This window comes from Bubalus kerabau, chromosome 10, assembly GCF_029407905.1.
Source record: "Bubalus kerabau isolate K-KA32 ecotype Philippines breed swamp buffalo chromosome 10, PCC_UOA_SB_1v2, whole genome shotgun sequence".
In the NCBI taxonomy this organism is placed as follows: domain Eukaryota; kingdom Metazoa; phylum Chordata; class Mammalia; order Artiodactyla; family Bovidae; genus Bubalus; species Bubalus kerabau.
Genome location: NC_073633.1, coordinates 84658850 through 84686099, shown reverse-complemented (window position 1 = coordinate 84686099; position 27250 = coordinate 84658850). Strand labels below are relative to the sequence as shown.

Below are 27250 nucleotides of genomic sequence, written 5' to 3'. Positions count from 1 at the left end.
TATCTAGATCTCTAAAGCCTTTTCCAAGCTTAAGAATCTTCAAAACTATTTTTCTTCCTATAAGACACCAGTGTAAACTGAGTGCAGCTCCTATATGATAAGATTCTGCCATCTAAAATTATATGTTATCACTATATAAACAGTAAATAATATTAAAGATAGGGTCAATATAGAATTTAAAGCAAATAATAAAATTTAAGTTCAATATAAATATATACATGATTAAATCAAGCCTAAGAAGAAATGCAATATCTAAGTTCACACATTCAGTGTGCCTACTACGTGTTAGGCACTATTCCTGGTACTGAGAATAAAGCCATGAACAAAGAAGACAGAGTCCCTATAACCATGCGATGGGGCGGCGGGGACACACAAACAATAAACATAAAAAATATATAATGCTAGAGGGTGAAAACTATGATGGAGGAACATAAAGCATAATAAGAGAGAGACACAAGCAGTGTGATTAATACTTGTATGGTCAGGGAAGTCCTCGCTAACAAGACAACAGGAGACAATAAATCATATGGATATAGTGGAGGAATATTTCAGGCTAAGGAACAGCAAACACTTACTGGGACAGGAATGTTTGTGGACATGTTTGAGTAAACACAAACAGGAGACCCCAGTTCGATTTCTGGGATGGGAAGATCCACTGGAGAAGAGATAGGAAAAAAAAAGAAAGAAAAAAAAAAAGGGATAGGCTAACCACTCCAGTATTCTTGGACTTCCCTTGTGGCTCAGCTAGTAAAGAATCTGCCTGCAATGTGGGAGACCTAGGTTAGATCCCTGGGCTGGAAAGATCCCCTGGAGAAGGGAAAGGCTACCCACTCCAGAATTCTGGCCTGGAGAATTCCATGGGCTGTATAGTCCATGGGGTTGCAAAGAGACGGACACGACTGAGTGACTTTCACTTTCACCTTGAGTTAATACAGAGGCATAAGGTTGCTAATTTGAAAGGTACAATGAACCAAAAGACAACATACTTTTTAACGTATTTTGTTCCACACGAAGTCACCTATTCAAAGTATAGTATAAAAGTTTAAAAGTTTATGGTTTTCCATTTAGACAAGCTAAGTAGACTAGGAAAAGTCAGACATTTCCTAAAGGAAGTATTTTTCAAAAGCTTTCTAAAACCAATACTGATTTGTCAGAAAAACCAATACCATACTGTGTTATATGAATATATGTTGTATTCTGCAACCCTAGTCTGACCAGGAAATATACAGTTTGAATTTGTCCCTTTATGTAACTGTAACAAAATTTAAAAGATAAACATCATCCAAGATAACTTTTACAGCACTTGCTTCACCAGGAATTATACCATATAATCCAAAATATGAATTTAAAAGCCATTAAAACATGCAGAACTTTCTGGATGCCACATTTTCTCCCTCAACTCCTTGTTGTATTACCTCTAAACAGAAAAACAAAGGCAAAGACAGAGGAATATGGAGATGCTAAGCACCCATTCTTTCAGAAGGCTCTATAAAAACAAACAAAAGCAGAGGCCCTTTCTCACTCAGAAAAATAACAACCTGAGAAAAAACTGAAATGTATTAGTCTATAATTACAATAGAAAAATAATACAACTTTTAAAAAGTGAATTTTCATATTTTACGTAAGATTAAATCAGGCAACAGTATGAATTAATGAAATAAACATATATACTTAACTTTTCCACTTAATCCACTCTATAAAATATTTTTTAATTCCCTAGTCTGACCAGGAAATATACAGTTTGAATTTGTCCCTTTATGTAACTGTAACAAAATTTAAAAGATAAACATCATCCAAGATAACTTTTACAGCACTTGCTTCACCAGGAATTATACCATATAATCCAAAATATGAATTTAAAAGCCATTAAAACATGCAGAACTTTCTGGATGCCACATTTTCTCCCTCAACTCCTTGTTTTAGTTTATAAATCTCAAAGGCTATGTGATAGTTTCCACTAATAGTACATATTCCTATGTTACCAAGATCCAAGGTTTTAATTTTCCAAACAAATCTAAAAATTATAAAATCATTACTAAATTTTATCTCAGTTTAAGGAATTTTCCTATCTTCTGTTGAGATAACACATGGCTAAAATTTAAAAGCCTGAGAGTAGTAAATGCTGGCGAGACTTCAGAATAAGTTGTACTCTCCCACACACTACTGATGGGAATATAACTTATTGCTCTTGTAGCTTACCCACCACAAATTTACAATACATCTCATCTTCAGATTTCCTGGTCCACTACTGAAAGTCATGCCAAAAGTAAGTTTTCAAGTTTTCCTTACTTACACTTTCATTACTATCGCTCCCAATGTTCATACCCTAAGAATCAATCTCTGGCTTTTGAAGCAAACCAATTTCTACAGCATACAAAACAGCACTGAACACAATAACAATATTTAAACCTTAAAAATTTATAAAACTGATGAATACTGTCATTTAAAAAAAGGTATATAGATATGGGTGATTTCATGGAGTTTTAATTATTACTTACCTCAGCATAACAAAAGTAATATAAAAACATGCACAAAGAGTAAACAATGAGAGAGAAGAAAAGGACCGACTATAGGAACTTTGGAAAATAATATTTAAATCTGCTCTAGGCTCAAATTATGAAAAAGATAAAACAATCTCAACAGATAAACAAATTTTAGAAGATGGCAGTATTTGCTATAGCAATCAGACTGTGTTACCCTTAAAAAGTCATCTGTTTTATAATTCTTTCTAATTATATTATTTGATATTAAAAGATAGTGAACTTCATATAAAAGAAAGGAAAAAAAGAAAAAGAAAAACTTACTGGGATTGAAAATTCCTCAGCCAAATACTTCAAAGAGGCTGCTTCTCTTGCCAAGAACTTGTTCCTTTCTCTCACGTTGCCCTGAAGCTGTGTATCAAACTCCTTTCTTACAACAGAAGCAACAGAGTCAATAATCACAAGTTTAACTCCTTTTGAAATAATTTCTTCTTCCAAGGATTCAATCCTGTAAAAGCAGAATATATAAGATAGTGGATGACTTTAAGGTACAATTCTTAAAAATAGAGCACTGCAAAGGTTAACCAACTGCAAAACAACAAATTACTCTTCTCTAAGTTACAGTAGTTAGTGCAGATATTCTCAATAAACATAACTTATTTTCCAGCTCTTCCATACATATTGCATTCTTTTGTAAATAGGACAAAATATTTTCCTGTAGATTTATTCCTTGGTTTTTTCATGATATTGCTAAAGCTCCAGTTTTAGAGCAAAACTACTTGCAGTGGCTAGTCTCCAAAATGGCCCCCACTTACTCCCATCTCCTGGTATTCACATCCCTATGGAGTCCCCTTCCCAACTGTACCAGGGTTCGTCTGTGGACCAAATGACAAAACGATGGTGCATCATTGCTGACAGATAGGCTGTAAAAGGCTACAGCTTCCATCTTGGGATCTTTCTCATTTGTCCACTCTCTCTCAAGAGCACTCGCTCTGGGGAAGGCAAGATACCACTGTGGACCAGAAATGCCACCTGCCACATGAGTAAACAAATGATGTTGAGGCCATCAAGCCATCAGCTACTGAAGCTGTGTACCATGAGGGAATTCAGGATGGAGAAAAGCAAGATACTGGCTCTAGACAGTTAAGGTGCATATCAAAGGAATGATTTCAATGAGCCCAGACTCTTGCATCTTCCCACACACAGAAACGTGCTAAATTCTTTAACTCAATATGTCTGATTTGGGGACTTCCATTGTGGTCCAGAGGCTAAGACTCCATACTCCCAATGCATGGGGCCCAGGTTCAATCCCTGGTCAGGGAACTAGATCCCACAGGCCACAACTATAGATCCCTTGTGAACCTGCATGTTGCAAGGAAGATTCCATGTGTTGAAACTAGCAACTAAGACCTGCTACAGCCAAATAAATATATATATATATATATTTTTTTTTTTTAAGATGTCTGGTTTTTCTTTAATTAACAGGCATCTTTTGATATTCTGACTACCTGGTTTTTTGTTGCAGAAACTCCTATATCCTGGTTCCTCCCTTACATCCTTAGAGTAGTCCCTCAGAGATATCAGAGAGGCTGCCCCCCAAGCTGAAGTCCTCAGTATGACCACTGAATAAAACATAATTCTCAACTTTTAAGTTGTGCACTTTTTTGCATAAACAACATATTGTAAGAAGCCCTATGGAGAGGCTCACATGGTGAGAAATGGAGACCTCTGGCTAGAATCCAGGAAGAAATGGAAGTCTCCCAACAACTACATGAGTGATCCTGGAATTCTCCAAGATCTCCCAGCCTCAAGTGACCCTTGAGATGACTACAGCCCTGCCCAACAGCTTAACTGCAAGTTCTTGAGCAACTTTGACCCAGAAATACCCAATTAAGCTATTCCCAGATAACTAACCCTCAAAAACGAGGTGAGATAAATAGATTATTTTAAGCTGCTAAATTTTGGGGTAATTTGTTAACAGAACAGTAGATAATTAATACACCACTTAATTAGTCAAATCTAAAACATTTTATTCATTTAATTTTTTTTCATTTTTAAAGAAATACTTCAACCAATAGGCTGTGGTAAATAAAGAACACTGAAATGATTTTTCTCTTAATCCTAATATGTAGGGACTTTTTTTCACTCAGAAGCTGAAAACATGAAGAACAAAAGAATAAATCTTCAAAGTATTACTAACATGCCAAAATCTAAAACAGCATACCTTTGTAGAACTTCATCACAGCTAAGTTCCCGATAAAGATGAACTTTACTGCTTGTCAAAAGTAATTTTTCTTCAGTGTCAAAATATCTGGGAAAACGAGATTCTGCTATCTCAACTAGTCTGTGAAGGGAAAAAATAGCACAAGCAACAATAGTTAATATCTTCTGCCATTTGCAGCAACATGGATGGACTTGGAAAGCATTATGCTAAGTGAAATAAGTTAGAGAAAGACAAACACTATGGTATCACGTACACGTGTAATCTAAAAAATACACAACAATCTGGTGAATACGACAAAAAAGCAGCAGACTCACAGATACGGAGAACAACTATTGGTTACTAGTGGGGAGTGGGGAGGGGTAGTACAGGGGTGGAAGAGTTGAAGATACCAACTATTGGGTGTAAGACAGGCTCAAGGATGTATTGTACAATACAGGGAATATAGCCAATATTCTGTAATAACTATAAATGGATAGTAACCTTTAAAATTGTAATAAAATTTTTAAATAAGTCAATATTTAAGGTCACGCTCAGTTCAGTTCAGTTGCTCAGTCATGTCCGACTCTTTGCGACCCCATGAATCGCAGCACGCCAGGCCTCTCTGTCCATCACCAACTCCCGGAGTTCACCCAAACTCTTGTCCATTGAGTCGGTGATGCCATCCAGTCATCTCATCCTCTGTCGTCCCCTTCTCCTCCTGCCCCCAATCCCTCCCAGCATCAGTCTTTTCCAATGAGTCAACTCTTCGCATCAGGTGGCCAAAGTACTGGAGTTTCAGCTTCAGCATCATTACTTCCAAAGAAATCCCAGGGCTGATCTCCTTCAGAATGGACTGGTTGGATCTCCTTGCAGTCCAAGGGACTCTCAAGAGTCTTCTCCAACACCACAGTTCAAAAGCATCAATTCTTCGGCACTCAGCCTTCTTCACAGTCCAACTTTCACATCCATACATGACCAATGCAAAAACCATAGCCTTGACTAGACGAAACTTTGTTGGCAAAGTAATGTCTCTGCTTCTGAATATGCTATCTAGGTTGGTCATAACTTTCCTTCCAAGGAGTAAGCGTCTTTTAATTTCATGGCTGCAGTCACCATCTGCAGTGATTTTGGAGCCCAAAAAATAAAGTCAGCCATTGTTTCCACTGTTTCCCCATCTATTTGCCATGAAGTGATGGGACCAGATGCCATGATCTTCATTTTCTGAATGTTGAGCTTTAAGCCAACTTTTTCACTCTCCTCTTTCACGTTCATCAAGAGGTTTTTTAGTTCCTCTTAACTTTCTGCCATAAGGGTGGTGTCATCTGCATATCTGAGGTTATTGAGATTTCTCCCGGCAATCTTGATTCCAGCTTGTGCTTCCTCCATCCCAGAGTTTCTCGTGATGTACTCTGCATATAAGTTAAATAAGCAGAGTGACAATATACAGCCTTGACGTACTCCTTTTCCTATTTGGAACCAGTCTGTTGTTCCGTGTCCAGTTCTAACTGTTGCTTCCTGACCTGCATACAGATTTCTCAAGAGGCAGATCAGGTGGTCTGGTATTCCCATCTCTTTCAGAATTTTCCACAGTTTATTGTGATCCACACAGTCAAAGGCTTTGGCATAGTCAATAAAGCAGAAATAGATGTTTTTCTGGAACTCTCTTGCTTTTTCCATGATCCAGCAGATGTTGGCAATTTGATCTCTGGTTACACTACTAAACCTCTAATGACTTTTATTTAGGAAACTCATAAGCCATAAGTAACACTAGAAAAAAAGCCTTATCAATACAGCAGGTATAAGCAAAATGGCTTTGTATATGTTTTTGGAATGGAAGCCCTTCTTTATAATCCCTAAAAGATCACCAGTCAGAGCATGAGCCCAGCAAGGGCTTTTAGATCTCATCTAGTGCTGAGAAAGCAGTATCTCTGAGGTTTAACACAAAAATGTTATTTTATAAATGACCATCTGACTACCACCTATAAGATGTGTTTAGTAAAGGCTTTCAATTTCATGAATGAAATATATATTTGAATATTATTCTAATAATCAGATATCAGTAAATCTCCATGTCTCAGACCAGAAAAATATGATTTATCAATTAAAGCTTAATACATACTAAATAAATACTATCTAATTGCTCCTTTGTAAACAGGATGCTATTTTCTAAATATATGGATGCTATCCACATTGCCTTTGTGCTTAGTAGTCACGTCTGATTCTTTGAGACCCCATAGACTGTAGCCCCGGAGAAGGCAATGGCACCCCACTCCAGTACTCTTGCTTGGAAAATCCCATGGACGGAGGAGCCTGGTAGGCTGCAGTCCATGGAGTCGCTGAGGGTCCGACACGACTAAGCGACTTTACTTTCACTTTTCACTTTTATGCATTGGAGAAGGAAATGGTAACCCACTCCAGTGTTCTTGCCTGGAGAATCCCAGGGACGGGGGAGCCTGGTGGGCTGCCATCTATGGGGTCACAGAGTCGGACACGACTGAAGTGACTTAGCAGCAGCAGCAGACTGTAGCCCACCAGGTTCCTATGTTCGTGGAATTCTTCAGGCAAGAATAATGGAGTGGGTGGCCATTCCCTTCTCCAGGAGTTCTTCCTGACTAAAGGATCAAATACTGATCTCCTGCATTGCAGGCCTATTCTTTATAGTCTGAACCACAAGAGAACCCCATCATTTCCTTCAGAAAAAAAAAAAAAAAAAAACTATTTTCTAAACACTGAATTCTCACCTCAAAGCTAGATCAAATATATGGGGTAGGCTGAGCATTAGAGGTGACAAGTTGAAACAGATGCAACTTTACCATTAATAATATAAGAAATGGAGTAATACTAGAAATTTCAGATATTTCTGGTTAAAAATGTAAATCTTCGAGTGTAACTGTCTCTGTCTCTGATAGTTAGCAGCTCCAAAACTTAATCATCCAAGGATGACTGGGAGGAATGACTGTAAACACTAAAACCATCCTATATTTTATGTCCCATTTAATGATACAAAAGTATAAAAAACACTTTTCCTTTCTAAATAGTGAGTTCCAAGAAGAGGTCCAACTCTCATATCCACACATGACCACTGGAAAAACCATACTTTGACTAAATGGACCTTTGTTGGCAAAGTAATGTCTCTGCTTTTTAAAATGCTGTCTAGGTTGGTCATAGCTTTTCCTCCAAGGAGCAAGCGTCCTTTAATTTCATGGCTGCAATCACCAACTGCAGTGATTTTGGAGCCCAAAAAAATAAAGTCTCTCATTGTTTCCATTGTTTTCCCATCTATTTGCCATGAAGTGATGGGAACCAGATGCCATGATCTTCATTTTTTGAATGTTGAGTTTTTAAGCCAGCTTCTTCACTCTCCTCTCACTTTCATCAAGAAGCTCTTTAGTTCCTCTTCACTTTCTGTCATAAGGGTGGTGTCATCTGCATATCTGAGATTAGTTATATTTCTCCTGGCAACCCCGATTCCAGCTTGAGAACCAGGATCCGTCAAAGTGAGAACAAGATGGATCAATTGACCATTCAGGAGAAGTACTTGAGAGAGGTAGGCATAGGGATTGGACAAATAATGAAGTAAGTGATGAAAGCAAGAAGAAATGACGTGACACGGGCAAAGGCGGAATGGGCAGATTTTAACAGCTTGGGGAAAATATGCAAATTTCTTGATTAGAAAAACTATTTGCTGAGTTAAGTGCTAGTCAGAGAAGTCAGCTAAAAAACTCTGACCCTTGGAGCCTACTGCTTTTCAACAGGATAGTGATGGTGACATCTGCCGGAAACAGGGAGGGTTTTTTTTAATATTTGGATCTTCAATTGATTAGGAACCGGACTGAGAGTACCTAATGAGATGAGAGTACTTAACTCATTGGCGGCAACAACTGAACAGCTGACAGACAACAACAATTTCCTGCCTCTAACACTAGGCTTGATTTCAACTGGTGGCTCGAGTAGTGAAAGACTCTGGAACTTATTTCTGCTCTCTTGTTGCATGTAGGCCCCTCAGAAGCAGGATGGTCAGTGTGTGGACATGAACTATATGGACATCACAGTTAACCACGCTAAGTAACGGTATCTTATGGCTATTACATACCAATATGCTGTTGTTTTCCTATAAGCTTCTCCGCATGTTTACTTTAGAAAACTGTATCTAAAATACATATAAATCAAAAACCAAATATAAATGTAATATTCTGTAGGCCTCACATTAATCTAGGACAATCTTTATTACAAAGGTCTTTTTGGATACAGCAAGCAAAAGATCTTATCTTTTCCTCCCGGACATTAATTACAAAAAATTTGAAAGCAATGCCATCTAGTGGATGTCTTTTTTATAAAAAGCATTCTTTCCAAAAGGTGCACTTAATATTCATTCATTCAACCAATATTTGAGGACCTATCATATGCCTGGTAGCTCAGTTGGTAAAGAATCTGCCTCCAATGCAGGAGATCCAGGTTCAATCCCTGGGTGGGGAAGACCCACTGGAGAAAGAAATGGCAGCCCACTCCAGCATTCTTGCCTGGAAAGTCCCATGGACAGAGGAGTCTGAGAGGCTACAGTCAATGGGGTCACAAAGAGTTGGACCTAACTCAGTGACTAAACCATCACCACTATATGCCAGGTACCATTCTAGGTGCTAAGGATACAACAGTGAACAAAAACAACAAAACAAAAAAATCCTTCCCTCATGGAACTTACATGCTACTGAGAAAGACAAATAAATATATATGGCAGATGATAAGTGCTTTAAAGAAAAGTGAGTCAGGATCAGAGAACACATTGTAACAGAAGGAAGTAAGGGCTATTTCATGGAAGGTAGTTGGGGAAAGCCTCTTTAATAAACTGACATTTGAGCCAAAGTTTAAAGGAGATGAGAAAATGAACCATATGGCTATCCAGTGAAACAGCACACAGGAATAAAGAATTACAGCAAGTGCACAAGTCCACTCTTTGGTGAGAAGATACCTAGTGTGCTGGAGGAATAAACAAGGGGGCTAATGTAGTAGCTGAAACACAGAAACCAGGAGGCAGAATAAAAGGAAATAAGGTCGAAGAGACAGCCAGGGGCCAAAGACACAAAAGATTTTTATGTTTGCGGGTGTTTTGTTTTGTTTTTGTTTTTAGATTTTATTCACTAAGATAGGAAACCTACGATCACGATTGACACGATATGACATATTTAAAATAATTTTATTTCTTTATTTATTTTTGGCTGTGCTGGGTTTTGGTTGCTGCGCACGGGCTTTTCTCTAACTTCTCTCCAGGTGCAGTGTGCAGGCTTCTCTTTATGGTGGCTTCTCTTATTGAGGAGCACAGTCTCTAGGGTGTGTGGGCTCACACAGTTGCGCCTCCCGGGCTCTAGACTGCAGGCTCAGTGGTTGTGGTGCACAGGTTTAGTTGTTCTGCTGCATGTGGGATCTTCCTGGACTGTGTCTCCCACATTGGCAGGTGGATTCTTATCCACGGAGCCACAAGGAAAACCCTGACTTCTTTTTTTTTTTTTTGAACAATTATTCTAGCTACCAAATGGAGAATAGGGCACAGAGGGGCAAGGGTGACAGCAAGATCAGCTAGTGCAGTCATCCCGATAAGAGATAATGACTTGACCGAGAGAACAGCTCAGGTAATTAGTAACACTGTATTCAAGATAAGGTCTAGTCAAGGCTATGGTTTTTCAAGTGGTCATGTATGGATGTGAAAGTTGGACTGTGAAGAAAGCTGAGAGCCGAAGAATTGATGCTTTTGAACTGTGGTGTTGGAGAAGACTCTTGAGAGTCCCTTGGACTGCAAGAAGATCCAACCAGTCCATTCTGAAGGAGATCAGCCCTGGGTGTTCTTTGGAAGGAATGATGCTGAAGCTGAAACTCCAGTACTTTGGCCACCTCATGCCAAGAGTTGACTCATTGGAAAAGACTCTGATGCTGGGAGGGATTGGGGGCAGGAGGAGAAGGGGACGACAGAGGATGAGATGACTGGATGGCATCACCGACTCGATGGACAAGAGTTTGGGTGAACTCCGGGAGTTGGTGATGGACAGAGAGGCCTGGCGTGCTGTGATTCATGGGGTCGCAAAGAGTCAGACACGACTGAGCGACTGAACTGAACTGAAAGTGAAGAAGACTGAATTCAGATCAAGGTTTCTGTTATTAGTTTCCCCTATTACTTCACAGTTCTCATATAAAAAGAAAGTTAAAAGCTTTACATTAGTGACCACATGCCAATTTGAAACAAAACACAAGCTTAATGTAAAAAAAAAAAAAAAAAAAAAGCTTTTCAAAATTCTAGTTGAAATCTAGCATAATAAATGTGCTGAAATATGTTTATGGTTTCTCAAAGCTTCTTGCACACGTGTAATACTTTCCTGTTCATTAATTCAGTATGTACTTGCTTAGTACTGTGGTATTACTAAGTATAATAATGTGAATCTATTAGTTCCTTACAGATTTCAGAATATTCCAAAGTTTTGTTTTAGTGATAATAAGTACTTATGAATAATTTTTATTTTCTATCACAGAAATCTTCAGGATCTCCCTCACCACTAATTTACCTGGATTCACAAGTGATAGGAGAGCTGGAAGTGAACCAAGAAAAACCTAATCAGACTCAAGAAGCTATCTCATAAACTGGTAAAAGGGAATTTATCTCCCTTACTGTTTGTCTCCTGGATCAAAGATCCTGGATTTGTTAGTCAGTCAGTTAGTTCAGTTGCTCAGTCGTGTCCGACTCTTTGCAACCCCATGAACCACAGCACACCAGGCCTCCCTGTCCATCACCAACTCCCAGAGTCCACCCAAACCCATGTCCATTGAGTTGGTGATTCCATCCAACCATCTCATCCTCTGTCGTCCCCTTCTCCTCCTGCCCTCAATCTTTTGCAGCATCAGGGTCTTCTCAAATGAGTCAGCTCTTCGCATCAGGTCGCCAAAGTATTGGAGTTTAGGCTTCAATATCAGTCCTTCCAATGAACACCCAGGACTGTTCTCCTTTAGGATGGACTGGTTGGATCTCCTTGCAGTCCAAGGGACTCTCAAGAGTCTTCTCCAACACCACAGTTCAAAAGCATCAGTTCTTCCATGCTCAGCTTTCTTTATAGTCCAACTCTCACATCCATACATGACCACTGCAAAAACCATAGCCTTGACTAGACGGACCTTTGTTGGCAAAGTAATGTCTCTGCTTTTTAATATGCTATCTAGGTTGGTCATAACTTTCCTTCCAAGGAGTAAGCATCTTTTAATTTCATTGCTGCAACCACCATCTGCAGTGATTTTGGAGCCCAGAAAAATAAAGTCAGCCACTGTTTCCACTGTTTCCTCATTTACTTGCCATGAAGTGATGGGACCAGATGCCATGATCTTAGTTTTCTGAAAGTTGAGCTTTAAGCAACTTTTTCACTCCCCTCTTTCACTTTCATACTAACTATCAAGTAGGTAGACGGTCCTAAGACTACACTGCCATTGCCATCAGAATCAGCCAAAGTCAAGCTATCACTACCACTACATGTTGCTCCCTCTTTCACTGGTTCAGAAAGACTGATGTTCTGAGTAGTTTGGTAGGAACTAAAGGGCACTAATGGTAGAGTCAGAGAAGGCAATGGCACCCCACTCCAGTACTCTTCCCTGGAAAATCCCATGGGCAGAGGAGCCTGGTAGGCTGTCGTCTATGGGGCCGCACAGAGTCGGACACGACTGAAGCGACTTAGCAGCAGCAGCAGCAGCAGTGGTAAAGTACCCGGTACCCTCAGAAGTGACTTGCACCCTAAGTAGAAAACTTCTTTCAGATCTAAGCTTGGCCATTGCTTCCACATGGTACCAACACAACATATACCTCTCCTCTGCATACTTAGTTATAATAGTTATAATTTTACATTTTTGTGATTAGTTGATTGTCTTCATCCCCTATTGCACTACATCTTTCTCCTTGGTTTTCAAGCTCTTCTGATTTCATGACAACTCAGTAATGTCCACTTCCACCTCTTACAGTTCCAGTTCTATATCCCTCCTCCCCAAGTCGCCACCTTCCGGGGACCTGAGTCCAGCTTCCCCAGATCTCCGGCTTCCCCAGATCCTTCAGCCTTTCTCACACACAGATCCACTTGCAGTCCTAAGACCTGGGTTTATTTTCCTTTATCCATTTTATTTCTCACAAAGTTTTATTTAAAAAATCACTATTACTACTGACCATTCATATTACCTTCCTTTTTTATTATTAACCTCCAGTTCCATCTTTTTCTCCAATTATCCCCAATAGGGACAATATAGTATTTATTCAATTCATGTATACTGGAATTTTCATGGCTGCCAAAATTTCCATAGACAGGTCACTAATCTATTTATCCATATTCTCAAGGTGTATACAGTATATAGCATCTAAAACTATATCAGACCCTAATCAGAAATCCAATAGGTAAAACAAATAAAAACAGACTTTTCCTGAATCAATCAGAAGAAGGGGATTCAGAATTCTGCCACATTCCTCTCTCCCCAAGGCAGTCTCTAAGTACCTGAGGGTTTAGCACCAGACTATAGTATTATCTGGGCTTCCCTGATAGCTCAGTTGGTAAAGAATCCTCCTGCAATGCAGGAGACACCGGTTTAATTCCTGGTTTGGGAAAATCCACTAGAGAAGGGATAGGCTACCCACTCCAGCATTCTTGGGCTTCCCTTGTGACTCAGCTGGTAAAGAATCCTTCTGCAATATGGGAGACCTGGGTTTGATCCCTGGGTTGGGAAGATTCCCTGGAGAAGGGAAAGGCTACCCACTCCAGTATTCTAACCTGGAAAATTCCCTGGACTGCATACTCTATGGGGTTGCAAAGAGTCAGACACAACCGAGCGACTTTGATTTTCATACTATTATCTAATTATTAACAGTATGGAAATACAATTGCAGTCTGTGATGAACATGTATGATTAACATACTGCTCAAAGTCATATAAAAATAAGCTAGCTAGTGCACTGTTGTAAAAAATATATATAACTAATCATCCCAATTCATTCCAAAGTGCTTTTAGTACATCACCCACAAGGGTTTCTTTTTTTAAAATAAATTTAAAATTTTTTACTTTTATTGATTCTTTTTCATTCTATTTATTGTTTTCCTCCTCCTTGATAAAAAGATATTCAGCAATTTATTGATAGAAAATATTTTCCACTTACCCTAAATTCCCTAGATGTGAATCTTTTAATCTTCCATCATATTAATCCTTCAATTTACTTTCTCATTTGCCTTTTTCCAACAAGTTGTTTGTAAACACAAAATGGAGAGAGTGCTCCATATAGAGACATACAGAAAGCTAAAAATATTCCCTTTTCAGTCTTATTTTTCCTGCTTTATATCTTTTCCAAGTCCATAAACTATCCCAGCTGTGGCAGACACTGTTAATTACCCACCAATATCCATTTCCACTTCTTTCCTGCAATGTGGGAACCTCAATTTCACTCAGGCAGTAATGTTAACCAGCCCCATCAGACTTGTTACAAATATTTCTCCCCTGATTTTTCCCTCCTCCTTTGCATGCAAGGGTGACCAACTGAGAAATCTGGAGAAGGATTCCAAAGCATGAAAAGAAAATCAGCAGAGAAGAGGCAGCTATTCTGAAAAGTATACTTTCCTGATTAAGATATAATGGCTCTTTCTCATCTCACTGACTGGAACACAGAATGGATATAATGCCGAAAATGTACCAGCCCTAGGTCTCTACCACCACTGAGAAGCAGAACCACTGCCAGCAACTCAAGTCTTCCTGCTATAAGAGAAAAAGTAAACCTCTTGTTGTTTAAGCCACTATTCTTTGGGTATTCAACTGCTTGCAGGACAAAGCTTTCCTGACCTACCCTTCCCAGCAACACCAAACATCAAACACTCTTGTAATAGCAAAAATGAAACATGACCAAGCAGGACAGAGCTGGTGCCACTCTGTAACCCGCTATGTCCAACTCCAGAAGGCACTATAAGAACACAAGTCTGACATCTATACAAAAGAGCATCGGGACCTTTGATTCGATCTGACCCTAGCACTAGATGACTACACTTTTCAAGCCTTGTGAAGAATAGACTAGAAAAGTAAAAACAATATAAATTTCAATCCTTGTCTTCAAATGACCTTCATAAGTTCCTTGTGAGTTAGGAAACATTATTAAGTGACTGAAGTCACTTCAGCAGTGTCCAACTCTTTGTGACCCTATGGACTATAGCCCACCAGGCTCCTCTGTCCATGGGATTCTCCAGGAAGAATACTGGAGTGGGTTGCCATTTCTTTCTCTAGGGGATCTTCCCAACCCAGGGATCGAACCCACATCTCTTACGTCTCCTGCATTGGCAGGTGGGTTCTTTACCACCACCACCACCTGGAAGCCCCTGTAAACTGGTCATTGGATCTGAAACCTTGATCACTTTCTGATTTGATTATTCTTCCATCAGGAAGTACCAAAATGGCTGGTTGCCTTGTGATGTTAGCATGCTTTTCTGTTTATGAACCGTTTTTATTCACACTTCTGACACCAAATGTGTAGGTTTTCTATACTAAACAATTTTCCAATTCCCTATGGACACTAACTGTGTGTCCTGCAAGTCAGTTCAATTCTAACACAACTACTGGGAGTTAACTCAGACCACACAGATTAAAGGCTCAGATTCACAAGACTGCCCTGACCTCAGACATCAATCACAAGTCCCAGACCTCTGTTACTTCAGACCAGCCAGCAATAAATTGAGAGCACCACCTGCCCCCAACACCTCAACAGGTTCACCAACCCAGAAGCTCTACAAACTCTATCAATTAGAGAGTTTTGGAAGATTCCATTACATGGGCATGATTGAAATGCTGATTGATCCAATTCTAGTCCTTCTTCCCTGCTCAGAGACTGGGGAGGTAGGACTGAAAGTTCAAACCTATAATTACATGACAGATTCCTCTGGCAATCAGTTCCATTTGGATGCAATCTAGAGGGCCATCAAGAGTCATCTCATTAGCATAAATCAAGTATGGTTGGAAAGGGGGTAATTATGAATACAAATGATGCTTCTTTCAGTTCTATCACTTGGGAAATTTCAAAAGTTTTAGAAGTTCTTTTGACAGGAACCAGGATGACTACAAAACACATATTTATTATATCACAATATTCAGTGCCTAGATCCATTAGATTTTTAGGGTTTATAATTTGGTGATATTCTATTATTTCTTCTTCATTTATTGTCTATAAAAAAGACATATTTGCTACTTAGTATGGAGAAGGAAATGGCAACCCACTCCGGTGTTCTTGCCTGGAGAATCCCAAAGATGGCAGAGCCTGGTGGGCTGCTGTCTATGGAGTTGCACAGAGTCGGACACAACTGAAGCAACTTAGTAGCAGCAGCTGCTACTTAGTAATATTTATATAGAAAACAGAATAAATGCTTAATTTCCCTTTTTATAAAAACCCATTTTCAAAATAATAAGTTGGATCTCCAGAATTCTCCAAGGGTGATCAATTTGTTGCTTTTCATTCTTAATATTACAGACTCATGAATTTAAATATATTTCATGTATCTTAGTCTACTTCTATTATTGTTCTATTGGTAAACAATTTGTTTCATCTTTGGCTAGTGTGAGCTCCTCAGGTTGATTCTTAAGTCCTTCTGATACTCCTGTAAGTAGTCTTTGATAGCTCTCTTGATATCTGATGTTTCAGATTCAACTTATAAACCTCCTAATACTCTGACTGAACTTCAGATCAAATAAATCTTTTGCCTCTTACTAAAAAACAAAAACTTTCTGCTCCATAGCTAGAATTGGCCATTTCCCTATGGAACCCTAGTTCCTTTTAGTAGGAAATGGTATCTGGATTCCATGATCTGAGAGTAACACTTGTCAATTCCCTCATTTATCAAATATTTTCTGAGTAGCCAGTATGTGCCACTTGTAGGATTTGGCTTTGAAGATACAAAGATGTAACACAAACTTAAACAGCTGACAAACCAGTGGTATATACTTAGGAAGAAAAGATTATCAAGAAGTGTGCTGCTGCTGCTAAGTTGCTTCAGTCATGTCCGACTCTGTGCGACCCCATAGACAGCAGCCCACTAGGCTCCTCTGTCCCTGGGATTCTCCAGACAAGAATACTGGAGTGGATTGCCATTTCCTTCTCCAATGCATGAAAGTGAAAAGTGAAAGAGAAGTCGCTCAGTCATGCCCATGCTTAGTGACCCCATGGACTGCAGCCTACCAGGCTCCTCCGTCCATGGGATTTTCCAGGCAAGAGTACTGGAGTGGGGTGCCATTTGTAGAACAAAGCAAACAAGCTCTAGGCAAAATTTGGAATTTACCTGGTCAGGGAATACACTTTGATCTTTGTAGTACTCTTAGAGAAAAATAAGGAAGATTCATTGTGATACAATTAGAGAAAGACTCAAAGAACTATACCTACACTACACCTTGGCTAAGAAAACAGAATTGAATCAGTTTCCAGATGTATAAAGCACTCCTGTCTATGAATGTCTATCAGAGTAGCAGAAGAGGAGACCAGACTTATCTTCAGATTTACAGAATTACATAAATGACTGAATACCTTTCTCACAGAATGTTAAAACAAAGGTCCTTGCCAAATTAAGGAAATCTTTTCTTTCTAAGCATGCATATACTTACTATCAGTATTTCCTGCATTTAATACCACATTATTTCAAAGATTAAAGTAAAATAATGTTCAATAAAAAATGTTTTGAAAATTGCAATTTTTTTCATTCACAAATATTTTACTTCCAACTAGAAATTACTTACAAAACACTTTACCTTTTGTCTTTCTTATTAATCTTCCCTCTTCTCCATTTTCTACTTACATTTCTCCCTCTGTTTCTTAAACTTGTTTCTTCCTGACTTTGTGAAAAACACAGCTTATCCAGAAACTCCCTTTAAACCATAACAAAGGGATAGAAAAGGCAAAAAGAAAATGTTTCCTGGAGAGTTAGGGACTTTAGGAAGGTTAAGACCTCTGTATAGCACAGTGAACTCTGCTCAGGGTTATGTGCCAGCCTAGATGGGAGCCGGGCTTGAAGGAGAATGGATACATGGATAAGTATGTCTGAGTTCCTTTAATATTCACCTGAAACTACCACAACATTGTTAATTGGCTATACATCAAATTAAAACAAAAAGTTTAAAGTCTGAAAAAAAAGAATACGCTTCCTGTGTCAATTTTAAAAAGAAAATTCCTTTAACCTGTATCTATTAACGATACTCTATATTCTCAAAAGTAAATATTAACCTGTTTGTAAATATTTTATGCTGTATATGTTACAAAAATAAAGCATTATAATAGAAAATAAAATCTCCTACCTTTCAGCACTAAATGCTGACTCGGTGTCAATGTACACAACAGATCCTTCTAATCCTCCCATGTTGGTAGGTAATGTAGCCAAAATGCTCATCATGATACAAAACTGAGTTTTTCCACAACCTGGGGGACCTGTAATCTAAAAAAATAAGAAGAAAAAAATATTATTTGTATAAACATTACAATCTAGTTAAAGCAAAACCCTTTTAAGAACTTGCCACAGTTCAACTAACCTGGGTTCCCAAAGGGAACACTGTTAATACAACTCTTAAGGGTTCCCTGATAGCTCCGTTGGTAAAGAATCCGCCTGCAATGCAGGACACCCAGTCCAATTCCTGGGTTGGGAAGATCTACTGGAGAAGAGATAGGCTACCCACTCCAGTATTCTTGGGCTTCCCTTATGGCTCAGCTGTTAAAGAATTCACCTGCAATGCGGGAGACCTGGGTTCAATCCCTGGGTTGGGAAGATCCCCTGGAGAAGGGAAAGGCTGCCCATTCCCGTATTCTGGCCTGGAGAATCCCATGGACTGTATAGTCCATGGGGTCACAAAGAGTCGGACATGACTGAGTGACTTTCACTTTCACTATATATATAATAAAAGAACTTCTCCCCTATGCATCTGGATTAGTACTAGTTATGGACCATCCTTGGGAGAAATGAGAAAACAGTCACCAAAATCATCCCTGTGTTGTGCAAAATTCAGATGAAAAACTTTGGTTGAGAAAGGCTTGAGGATTCATTGATACACTCACAACTTGAAGTTCTATATTTTTTTCTCAATAAGACATTTATAGAAAGCTCTGAAAATATTTAAGAGGCTTTAATAATTGGTTTAACATTTGTTATGAACTGGCCTTTCAAAACAATTTTATATTAGTCCCACTTAAAGGTACTTTGTTCGTTAATATTAATAAAGTATTTAAGAGTAAAAGGTATTGATGTACACAATTTTAAATGGTTTAGCAAAGGAAAAAAGTGTGTGTGTGTGTGTAGAAGAGAGATAAAGCAAATGAAACAAATTCAACAACTGCTAAATCTAGGTGATTCATACTTTGAAGTGTATATTTTGAAAGTTTAGTTGTTGGAAAGCTATTTGAGACTATAAAATCTGAAAACAAGAGGGCATAGATGGAAAAGAATATGCCTAGGACATTAATCAAGGCATATTTGAATCCAACAGGAAGTAGTCAAAAATTAATTTGAAATATTTAAAATAACCCCTTTAAACATACTGTTTGTCATAGTGGCTATGGCATCCAAATTTTCAGAACCAAAACACTATCCCTTTTGTGAGAATAGCACTAATGAATAATTTTTCACAATAGGAAGAAGGGAAAAGAAAAAGGAGAAAAGGAGGAGAGAAGAAAATCTGAGGTAGAGACGAACAGAACTCTGAGCTAAACTGAGACACACCAGATCTGAAGACACTGTCTCAGGTATACCAAGAAGCAGGAAGAAATAAGAAGTGATGACACAGGAGTCTAAATCATCTAGGCCAGTGGTTCTCAAACATGACTGAGCTTAAACTCATCTGGCAAGCTCATTAACCAGCATTTCTGGTTAGCCATAGGTCTGGAATGGGACCTGAAAATTTGTATTTCTAATAAGTTGACACCAATGCTGCTCCACATTTGAGAACCAGTTATAGAACTTAGACTAAAGGTAAACTTCATTTTTCAAAGTTTAACGTTGAAAAAAACAAAGGCTCACAAGCTAGAAACCATGTGTTGATTTATAATCTCTAGAACAATGATTTAAACTTTTAGTATAAATAATTGCTGCTAGCAATAACACTGTGCCAGATCATGAGTGATCAGTGAAAATGCCAAAATTCTTTGATTACATACTCCAACAAACACACCAAAAAAAAACAAACACAAACAAAATTTTATTACAATCCTCCAGTATATGCATATGTATTATATATAAACTATTTTACTAATACATTATGGACAGTAAAAAATACACATAGAGATTAAAAATAAAAGATTACAAGCATTTAAAAAGTTTCATATATTTTTTCATTTAAAATACAAATCAATAGTTTCATTGCTTTAGTTAAGAACTTTTTTTGATAAAAACATGCCATAAAGAAAGTAAAAAGATGACTTATAAATTTGAAGGTTACATTTGTGATATATGTAAGTGACAAAGTAGTAATATCTAGAAACATAAAGAATACTCATATTTTATATATTAGTTATACAGATCTTTTCAATCTAATAAACAATGAAAATAAATGAAATTATGTACATTGTTTTTAAAATACTGATTTAAATATTTTGTAATCCAGCAACTGAAACAGTTCCTAAGTTCTGCTTATTGTAGTACTCAATTGTAATGTCTCTGTAGTTGAGAAAGGATAAATTGCAAAAGCTATTGTTCAACTTTGGCTAATAAATGGTCATTTTCCCTTGGGTCAATTAATTATTCTTGCAAACCAATCAAGATGTATTACACTTTAACATTTTTAAAAATTGATTTTAAAATCAAATGAAACTATTTGGAAGATTTCTTAACAGTTTAGAAAATATTGTTAGAGTTTTTTCACAAGATACGTACATCTTTGAAGACAAAAACCATGTCATAAAACATTTCCAAGCAGAAATTTGAATAATGTTCTGTATTTTGATCTCTGTCATTTAATAAGCCGTTACTTTCTCACTCATTGTAAAACTATCACCTTTACTTTGAAGGGATGGAATAAGAGTGTTCCATTGGTTGGCTGATTGCCTGATTTGCAATCTGCTAGGTGGCAAGTTACACAGTCACTTGTTTTACAAAAAGGATCAACAAATTTGACTTTTCATTTTAAAAAAGTTTCACCCATTTTTAAATTCAACAGCTTTTTACAATCTTTGCTGTGAGATAACCAAAGAAGCTCTTGTGATTCAAATGATTTTCATGATCACTCCTCATCACGTTACAGAGTACTATAAAGAGTCAATAAAAACTAGTCAGGTTTTTATAAAAATTGTACCATCCTGAAGCATTCTTCACACATATGGCATCAACTTCTGTGTTACTATAGACTAAGGATGATGTACCAGAAAAATGCAAAGAATTTTACATATACTCACCACCTAGACTCTGCAACTGCCATTTTATTACTATTATACTATTATACCAGGCTTCCCCTGCGGTTCAGCTGGTAAAGAACCTGCCTGCCAATGCAGGAGACACAGGTTCGATCCCTGGGTCAGGAAGATCTCCTGCAGAAGGAAATGGCAACCCACTCCAGTATTCTTGCCTGGGAAATCCCATGGACAGAGGAGCCTGGAGCGGTATAGTCTACTAATGGGGTCAAAAAGAGTTGGACACGACTGAGTGTGCATGCGTATATACATACATTTATACTATTGTACAGTCTACTAATACACTTGACTTCCCTGGTGGCTCAGACAGTAAAGCATGTGTCTACAATGTGGGAGACCTGGGTTCAATCCCTGGATCAGGAAGATTCCCTGGAGAAGGAAATGGCACCCCACTCCAGTACTCTTGCCTAGAAAATCCCATGGACGGAAGAGCCTGGTGTCCATGGGGTCGCAAAGAGTCGGACACGACTGAGCGACTTCACTTTCACTTTCACTAATACACTAGACTATCCATCAATCCATTCATTCATCAGTCCATCTTAGATGTTTTTAAATGTATTTCAAAGTAAGTCAGAGACATAAATATACTTTCCCCTAAAAGTTTGATGTGTGTATCATTAACCTGAATTTAGTAAGTATGATTCTTTTTTCTTTTACGGTAAATTTTCCACACAATGAAATGCCCAGATCTTGAGTGTTTCATTTGATGAACTGTAGCAAATGTATATATATGTAAGCAATCCAAACCCCATCAGGTCAGAACAAGAATAATACTGCCAGAAAATTTCCTCATAAACATTGTTTTATATTTAAGAAGTCATTTATTTTTGAGAATATATCTTCCTTGATATATCTTCACTTTTGTGGCTTAAAAATAATTTAGTTCATGTATCTCATTACTGAAACAGAATCTAGCTAAGAAGATAATCTGGGCCCTATTAGAAACTTCTGTACTTTAACTGTCTAGCATCTTTCCTCAATGAATAATTTGCTTTAATCCTTAATGCTTCACATCATTGGCAATGATTTCCAGCTGAAAGTATTTATTCCCAAAAGAATCCATGTAAGTTATTCCATGTTGCTTCCCCTGTCTTATGTCATCCATTTTAACAAAAGAACAGTTCAGTTCAGTCCAGTCGCTCAGTCGTGTCCGACTCTCTGCAACCTCATGAACCGCAGCATGCCAGGCCTCCCCGTCCATCACCAACTCCCAGAGTCCACCCAAAACCATGTCCATTGAAGGGTGTCCCTAATGTTATTAAAAATGTATTGCATTTGGTCTTTTGTTATTAAGAAAACCCAAAAGAGGCTTTTAAATATCTAACATTAATTGTACTGAAATTTTTCTAGATACTGAATATGTGTCACATGACCTTAAACACCACTGAAAAACTTGTGAATGTTTGTCTTTCTGTGACGTATGTTTCTTAACAATGGCTTCCTACTATCACTATTTCAAGGAACAAAATAACAGAGAAAGTTTCATCATTAACAATAATGGAGATAATTCCATATATCAAATTGTTTTCTAATTCCAAATTTTGGGGATGTCTTTACAAATGAGATTAGACTGTCACTGATTTTTACTTCATTAATCGTACGAGAGTTATCACCTCTGACTTTTACATACATGTGGTTCATTTCTACTCACATTATTAGTATTGCCTTCAATATACAGTTTTTTTGCAGGAATCTTTTTATGCCATTTGTCTGTTCTGTGAGATTTGATTTAGCTAAATCCATAAATTGACCTAACTAGGCCCATGTAGGACTATAAGTGAGTGAAGTGAAGTCGCTCAGTCGTGTCCGACTCTGCGACCCCATGGACTGTAGTCCACCAGGCTCCTCCATCCATGGAATTTTCTAGGCAAGAGTATTGGAATGGGTTGCCATTTCCTTCTCCAGGGGATCTTCCCAACCCAGGGATCGAACCCAGGTCTCCCTCATTGCGGGCAGACGCTTTACTGTCTGAGCCACCAGGGAATCCCAACATGTAGGACTATAATCTACCCCAACATGTTGAAAATAAAGATATAAACAAGGTGTCTCTGTCAACCTTCTGTACCTTTTCCTCGTGGATTATTATCTGACACATGACAGTATAAGATAGGGATCAAGTGAGGATGCCATATGTTAAATGTCAATTAAGGTTTATTTTATGTTTTAGATGTAACACCAATAAAAATTCTAGTATTTTCTTCCCATAACCTAATGGGCCATGCTACATACTCTCCTTTGGAGACTGGCAGTTTTGAAGACCCCAAAACACTTTTCATTGACTTTTTTATCATCATCAAAAACAATATGGATCAAATTAACTGCCGGATATCAGAGCAAAGGAAATATTCATAAATAAAGTTGAAAGTGGATCCTGAAGGTGAAAAATGATAGCTCTTCAGAGTGTTAACCAATAGAGGAACAAAGGACTTCCTTTCAATATACACTATCTATCTATCCAGTTTCAGATATGTCCTAAAGACATATACAAGGCTGTATACTGTCACCCTGCTTATTTAACTTATATGCAGAGTACATCATGAGAAACACTGGGCTGGAGGAAGCACAAGCTGGAATCAAGATTGCTGAGAGAAATATCAATAACCTCAGATATGCAGACGACACCACCCTTATGGCAGAGAGTGAAGAGGAACTAAAAAGCCTCTTGATGAAAGTGAAAGAGGAGAGTGAAAAAGGTTGGCTTAAAGCTCAACATTCAGAAAACTAAGATCATGGCATCCGGTCCCATCAATTCATGGCAAATAGATGCGGAAATAGTGGCTGACTTTATTTCTCTGGGCTCCAAAATCACTGCAGATGGTGACTGAAGCCATGAAATTAAAAGACGCTTACTCCATGGAAAGAAAGTTATGACCAACCCAGACAGCATATTAAAAAGCAAAGATATCACTTTGTCAACAAAAGTCCATCTAGTCAAGGCTATGGTTTTTCCAGTGGTCATGTATGGATGTGAGAGTTGGACTATAAAGAAAGCTGAGTGCCAAAGAAATGATGCTTTTGAACTGTGGTGTTGGAGAAGACTCTTGAGAGTCCCTTGGACTGCAAGGAGATCCAATCAGTCCATCCTAGAGGAGGTCAGTCCTGGGTGTTCATTGGAAGGACTGATGTTGAAGCTGAAACTCCAATACTTTGGCCACCTGATGGGAAGAGCTGATTCATTTGAAAAGACCCTGATGCTGGGAAAGATTGAGGGCAGGAGGAGAAGGGGATGACAGAGGATGAGATGGTTGGATGGCATCACCGACTCAATGGACATGGGTTTGGGTGCACTCCGGGAGTTGGTGACGGACAGGGAGGCCTGGTGTGCTGTGGTTCACGGGGTCGCAGAGTCAGACACGACTGAACCACTGAACTGAAAGATTTAATTAGATCTTTAGATATGTTCTGAGATCTAATGAGCTTAAACCTATGAAATACTTTTAATATTTAGTGGAAAGGTGAAGCAAGCCCTCAACTTAAAAACATTTTTTAAGATGTTATATGTGAAAATATTTAGTAAAGTATAAAATATCATGAAAATGTAAGGTAATATCTTATCATTTCATCTTCAAAGAAAACATGTTTTTAAAAAAATCTGAAGTTAAACGAGTGCAACTGGCATTTTACCTGCTTCATTATTTTTATGTACTGATTCAGTACAGTCTTGAGAAAAGTAGAACATCACGTGGATAACATAAGATTTTGGGGTTCATTTGGCTTTCTATGTTTGCTTTACTTTGCTTTCAAATTTGAATATTAATATTTTCTTTAAGTAAACTATAATAAATAATTTCTAATTCTTTAGCAATTTCAGATCGTTTTCATATATTTTTCCTCTCTTTCTAGCCTCAAAAAATATGCTGTATGCAATTTTTAAAGGTTGGCTAGAGTTAAATTTCATTATTTTTTCAAGTTTACTTAGTGGGTTAAAACATTTCAACATTAATAATTTTTAGCTTCAGATAGTTTAGCTCTGACTTCTAGCAGCCAAACCACAAAATTTCAAATTGTGTTCAGTTCCCAGGTTCAGCTCCAATGGTGGTCAGAAAGAGCGAACATGCCAAACCAGAATAGTCTAAGTGATTGCTCCTTGGAAACTCAGAGTGAATGCAGCATTTACACACAGAAGACACTGGTGAAATACGATTAGCTTCGTATAGTTAGAGCCTGAGTTTCAACAATCCTGCCTGAGAAATGTAAAAGAACAGAAAGGAAACATCCAGTAGTGAAGATCACTAGAATATCAACAAAGAAGCAAATATTAGCAATTGCTTTAAAGGGAAAGAATTATTACCAAGAAAGTCTAATTGTGCGTGCGTGTGTGCTCAGTTGTGTCTGACTCTTTGCGATGCCATGGACTGGAGCCCGCCAGCCTCCTTTGTCCATGGGATTCTTCAGGCTAGTATACTGGGGTAGGTTGCCATTTTCCTCCTCCAGGGGATCTTCCGTCCCAGAAATCGAACCTAAGACTCCTGTGTCTGCTGCATTGGCAGGCAGATTCTTACCACTGAGCCACCTAAGAAGCCCAGTTTAACTGTACTGAAGTGAAAATGAAGCCTAGTCACTTTAGTCTCAAAAGAGAACAAGCAGTAGGGATGAATGTGAAACCCAGACCTAGTAGGACCCAAAATCTTGAATGTGGGGGAGAGTTCCCCCACATTCAAGATGAGGTCAAGAGGATGGGGCAATCCACCAAGCCAATATTTAGCAGAGAAAATTTAAGGACTGCCTGGTTCTGACCTGAGAAATGAGCATGTGGAAACGTTACATCATCTTTTTAATGGCCTCCTTCCCCAGCATCCAACTACCTGTCTCCATGTGCTCTACGATTAGAAATACAATTAGGTTTTCAAACCTAAAGAATTCTTTTTTAAAATCACTCTTTGAATCCCAAAGCAAACAAAAAGCAAACAATATCAGAACAGTCAGGCAGCTGTTTGCCTTGTGAAAGAAACTTTCATCTTTAAAGTTATTTTATATCAACAAGTGGAAGCTTTTATACTTTAAATTCTCTCCACAACTCTCTCTTACTCCATACTGACAACTGCTGTTTTTAAAGTAAATGGGAAGGTAAGGGGAAAAAAAAAGGCAGGGTAACAGAGTAGACAAAGAAAACAAGAGGACATGAAAATGACAAGTACCCCAGGATTCACATTAAAAAAAAAAGTGTCGAAACATTACCATGTGTAAAATAGATTGCCAATGGGAATTTGCTGTATGACTCAGGGAACTCAAATAGGAGCTGTGAGTCAACCTTGAGGGGTGGGATGGGAGGGAGATGGGAGGAAGGTTCAAGAGGGAGGGGACATACCTATGGCTGATTCATGTTGATGTTGACAGAAAACAACAAAATTCTGTAAAGCAATTATCCTTTATAAATTTTAAAAATAAAACTTAAAAAAAAAATTTAACAAACATATAATATGTGCCATATAAAAGACCTTATGAAACCTTTATGGAGAAAGATACTTATTTCTAAATCAGGAAATGAGTGAAGAATTAGGAACAATGATTCAATCAACCACATATGCTAAACTCCTGTCTTAGGACAGAGGCCTGGTTATCTTGCCTTTCAAAACACAGGGCAGGATAAACAAATCTTGTCAGCAGATGATGTTCCAGGAATGCAGATTAGAAATCTCTCCCTAGTTTTCCTACTGCTGCTGCTGCACGTGGAACAGACCAGAACCTGACTGCAGCTTGAAAAAGAGATGAGACCCACCCTGACCGACCTGCAGACCCCTGAGCAAGAAAAATGACTGTCTGCTGCTGTTGTAAGCAGAGTAAGCAGCCAAAATTGACTGATAAAGTATGTATGTCTTATATTCCATTGTTTATGCATTTCTATACATGCCAAGACCTTTGTGGACACTTGAATTTACAAGCCTTGACTTATTGTCTCCTGTAATCTTAGACAGCCCACCCAGTCAACGAGAAACAAGCAGAACTATTCTAAGGAAAGATAAGGAAGCCAAAAGAGGAGTCTGGCATTCTGCCTCTACCTTTTAGGGACAGAAGAGTGGTCACCTCCAAAGCAAAACTGCCCCCTTCGAGGAGGACACCTGGTCTCCTTAAATCATGAACAAAGCATAGAAATGACTCAGGAAACACAAATAATGTAGACATGTGCCACACTGTTTCTCATTATTTAGAGCAAGGATCT

The 27250-nt window shown here is 38.2% G+C and overlaps 1 protein-coding gene across 14 annotated transcripts in view; it reads right to left on the bottom strand.

Moving 5' to 3' along the window:
* RAD51B (RAD51 paralog B) overlaps positions 1 to 27250 on the bottom strand; it is a 618412-nt gene that overhangs the window by 569543 nt on the left and 21619 nt on the right. For all 14 annotated transcript variants that reach the window (XR_008699624.1, XR_008699625.1, XR_008699626.1 and 11 more), the window contains exons 5-7: positions 17997 to 18133; positions 4705 to 4824; positions 2805 to 2988 (exon numbers count right to left, since the gene is read on the bottom strand). Coding sequence is in view for 11 of the 14 variants with exons in the window: in XM_055538418.1 (XP_055394393.1) it covers positions 2805 to 2988; positions 4705 to 4824; positions 17997 to 18133 (441 nt within the window). In the remaining 3 variants the exon portion in view is untranslated. The remainder of the gene's footprint in view (positions 1 to 2804; positions 2989 to 4704; positions 4825 to 17996; positions 18134 to 27250) is intronic.